We start from the raw sequence: 2,461 nt of genomic DNA on the forward strand, positions 1-2,461 counted from the left end.
TGGCATCTGTACAGGGCCCAGTTTTGTTCTTTTCTTTCTCTTCAGAGAGCAATACACAAAGACAGGTATTTCAGAAAGTGATTTTGTTTTTCTTAATGATGCACCATATTGGGCACCAGGAGTATTTTTATATGCCAACTGTTTACAGATTTCAATATCTACTTAAAGTATACACTACAGAGACGGTTAACTGGTGACCCAAAGACATACCGGGACAGTGTATTACAGGGCTACTAGTTGGACATTCTCACAGTAAATCAAAGTGAGGCCCATGAAGCCAAGTTAAGGCTTCATAAGATGAGCTCAGACTAGCCAGCATCAGAATATTAAGTTATGCACACAGTGTACACACCGAGCTTACCTGTGAGAGAACACATCCTAGATGTGAGTGGGATCATTGCAGAAGCACTGCAACTACAGCAGTCTGTTACACCATGGATTGACTTGCTATGCACAACCACATGTAGACAATGTGGAAACTTCCCCCCTCCTGCACTACTTACCCATTTTACAAAGCTGAGATTTTTTTTCCCCGATTTAAAGTGCCCCATAATGTATAGTAATGAAGTGTCAGTCAAGCAGTTCTAACTCAGTCAACTGGGAAAACCAAACACAAAAGCCCAAAAGCTATACCAAACACTCTGGTTTTCTCAAACCAAGAGCCTGTTATACATCTATTTTTTAATTATATAATATACAACATGCACAAGTAGACGGCACACAGACACTTTTATAAAATACCTTCTAAGTAATTATTTAGAAGTTTTTGGTCCAATCTACATGATAGACAAATCCTAAGAGACAGTAAACATCCCTTTCCATGCCTCTTCCACCCAAAATACACAAAACCTATTTTTAGATCTGGAGAGGAAAGGAATAAATAGAATTATGCTCAGTTCTCTCTATATACATACATATACATTTATGTATACATATATGTACACACACACACACACACACACACACACACACGAAGGTCAGACACTACCTGAATAACACCATTATACCAGGAGGCTCTGAGCACCTGCATGCACAGATGATCAGGTGAGCTGATTGTAAAACTTACAGATAACATGAAAGTTGTTTTGTGGAGGCTACCAGTCTCTGGAGAGCTTGGTATTCTGGTCTCTTTTGGGGGGAGCAGGAGGGGGTCCTCTTCGCAAGGTTGCATAGCCTGATATATGACTACCCCCATAGCCGGCCTTCTGTTGATCTGAGAGCAGTTCGGGGGGTGGCGGAGGCAAGGCCATATCATCCATGGTGGCTGTAGGTTCGGCCCTGGACGTGCGGGAAGAGGACAGTGAGCCGTGCCGGGTGATGGACTTCCTTTGCAGGGTCCTGTTGAGGTCAGCCAGGAATCCAGGCTGGACACTAAGGCTGGACTTGGGCGATGTGGGCACTTGTGGCACAACTGTGGCCATTGCTGGCTGCTCAGAGAGCTCTGCTTGAGTGAGGCGAGTACTGTCGTTCCGCTTGGGTCGCGTGGGCGGGGGGGCCTTCTTCACTGATGTTTTACACCACAGCTGTGGCTGAGGATTAACAACTGCCACTTTGGGTGAAGTGTTTCCTGAAAATGCCGGTGGGATCTCGATAGGGGGCAGAGGAAGCTCTGTTTCAGGTGGAGGGGGTGGAAAGTCAGAATCCGATGGTGGAGAAGGAAATTCTACTATGCAGTCCTTTCCACGCCCGCTCAGCATTGGTGGTTTTGCAGGTGCTGCCCCCTGGAGGATACTAGGGAAACCGGCTTCAGAGAGATGCAGCTTCCCGGGCTTGGGTGGCGCTGTGGGTGGTGATGGGGTCTCCTCCGCGGGTGGGGCGAACCTGCTCACCAGACTGTCCACCGAAGCCTTCTTGGGCTCAAGCTGCTCGGCACCGCTGCCAGACTTGATGCTGGAGTTACGCTGCGGTGTCGGGGGTGGCTTCTTGCCCCCAGGGCTGGATATCTTACTGGGCTTCTTCCCTGGAGACCCACCTTTATCAGGGGTAGGGGGGGCTGTGGCCAGGGACGGTGGTGGTGGTGGTGGTGGTGGTGGTGGAGGAGGAAATACCAGGCTACTTTCTGGAGGGGGAGGAGGGAAATCCGGAGAAGGGGCAGGGATGGTGCTGGGCTGCCACTTGGGCTTTGCTTTCACGGCAGGAGGGGACTGCAGCGTCACATGCGCTGGACTGGGCTTCAGGGGCTGAGACTCCGCAGGAGGCGGCGGGAACTGGCTGGCAATCTGCTTCACAATGGAGGGCACTGGGGACAGTGGGGTGGGAGGGGGCTTCACACACAAGCTCTGCTGCTTGGGTAGCGTGGGCGGAGGGCACGAGGCAGGAGCAGCAGGGGGACAGGGCGGAACCTGAGAAACAGGGAACGGGGGCTGCTTCTTTGCGGGCTGTGGAGTGGCAGGGGCGGGCGGTGCAGCCTGTGCAGGAACCGGCACAGTCTTGGTGCTGGGCGGTGGGGGCAATGTGAGGA

At 51.2% G+C, this 2,461-nt stretch overlaps 1 protein-coding gene across 1 annotated transcript in view; it reads right to left on the bottom strand.

Moving 5' to 3' along the window:
• Nucleotides 1-907: 907 nt before the first annotated feature.
• The window catches only part of Raph1 (Ras association (RalGDS/AF-6) and pleckstrin homology domains 1), a 58,366-nt gene continuing 56,812 nt past the window's right edge, over nucleotides 908-2,461 (bottom strand). Inside the window, exon 14 of the mRNA XM_033764572.1 lies at nucleotides 908-2,461. This exon is cut by the window's right edge and continues 431 nt beyond it. Within this exon, the coding sequence (XP_033620463.1) occupies nucleotides 1,095-2,461 (1,367 nt within the window). The 3' untranslated portion in view covers nucleotides 908-1,094.

The sequence above is a fragment of the Fukomys damarensis genome, unplaced genomic scaffold (genome assembly GCF_012274545.1).
Source record: "Fukomys damarensis isolate Sample0158 unplaced genomic scaffold, DMR_v1.0_HiC HiC_scaffold_16, whole genome shotgun sequence".
In the NCBI taxonomy this organism is placed as follows: domain Eukaryota; kingdom Metazoa; phylum Chordata; class Mammalia; order Rodentia; family Bathyergidae; genus Fukomys; species Fukomys damarensis.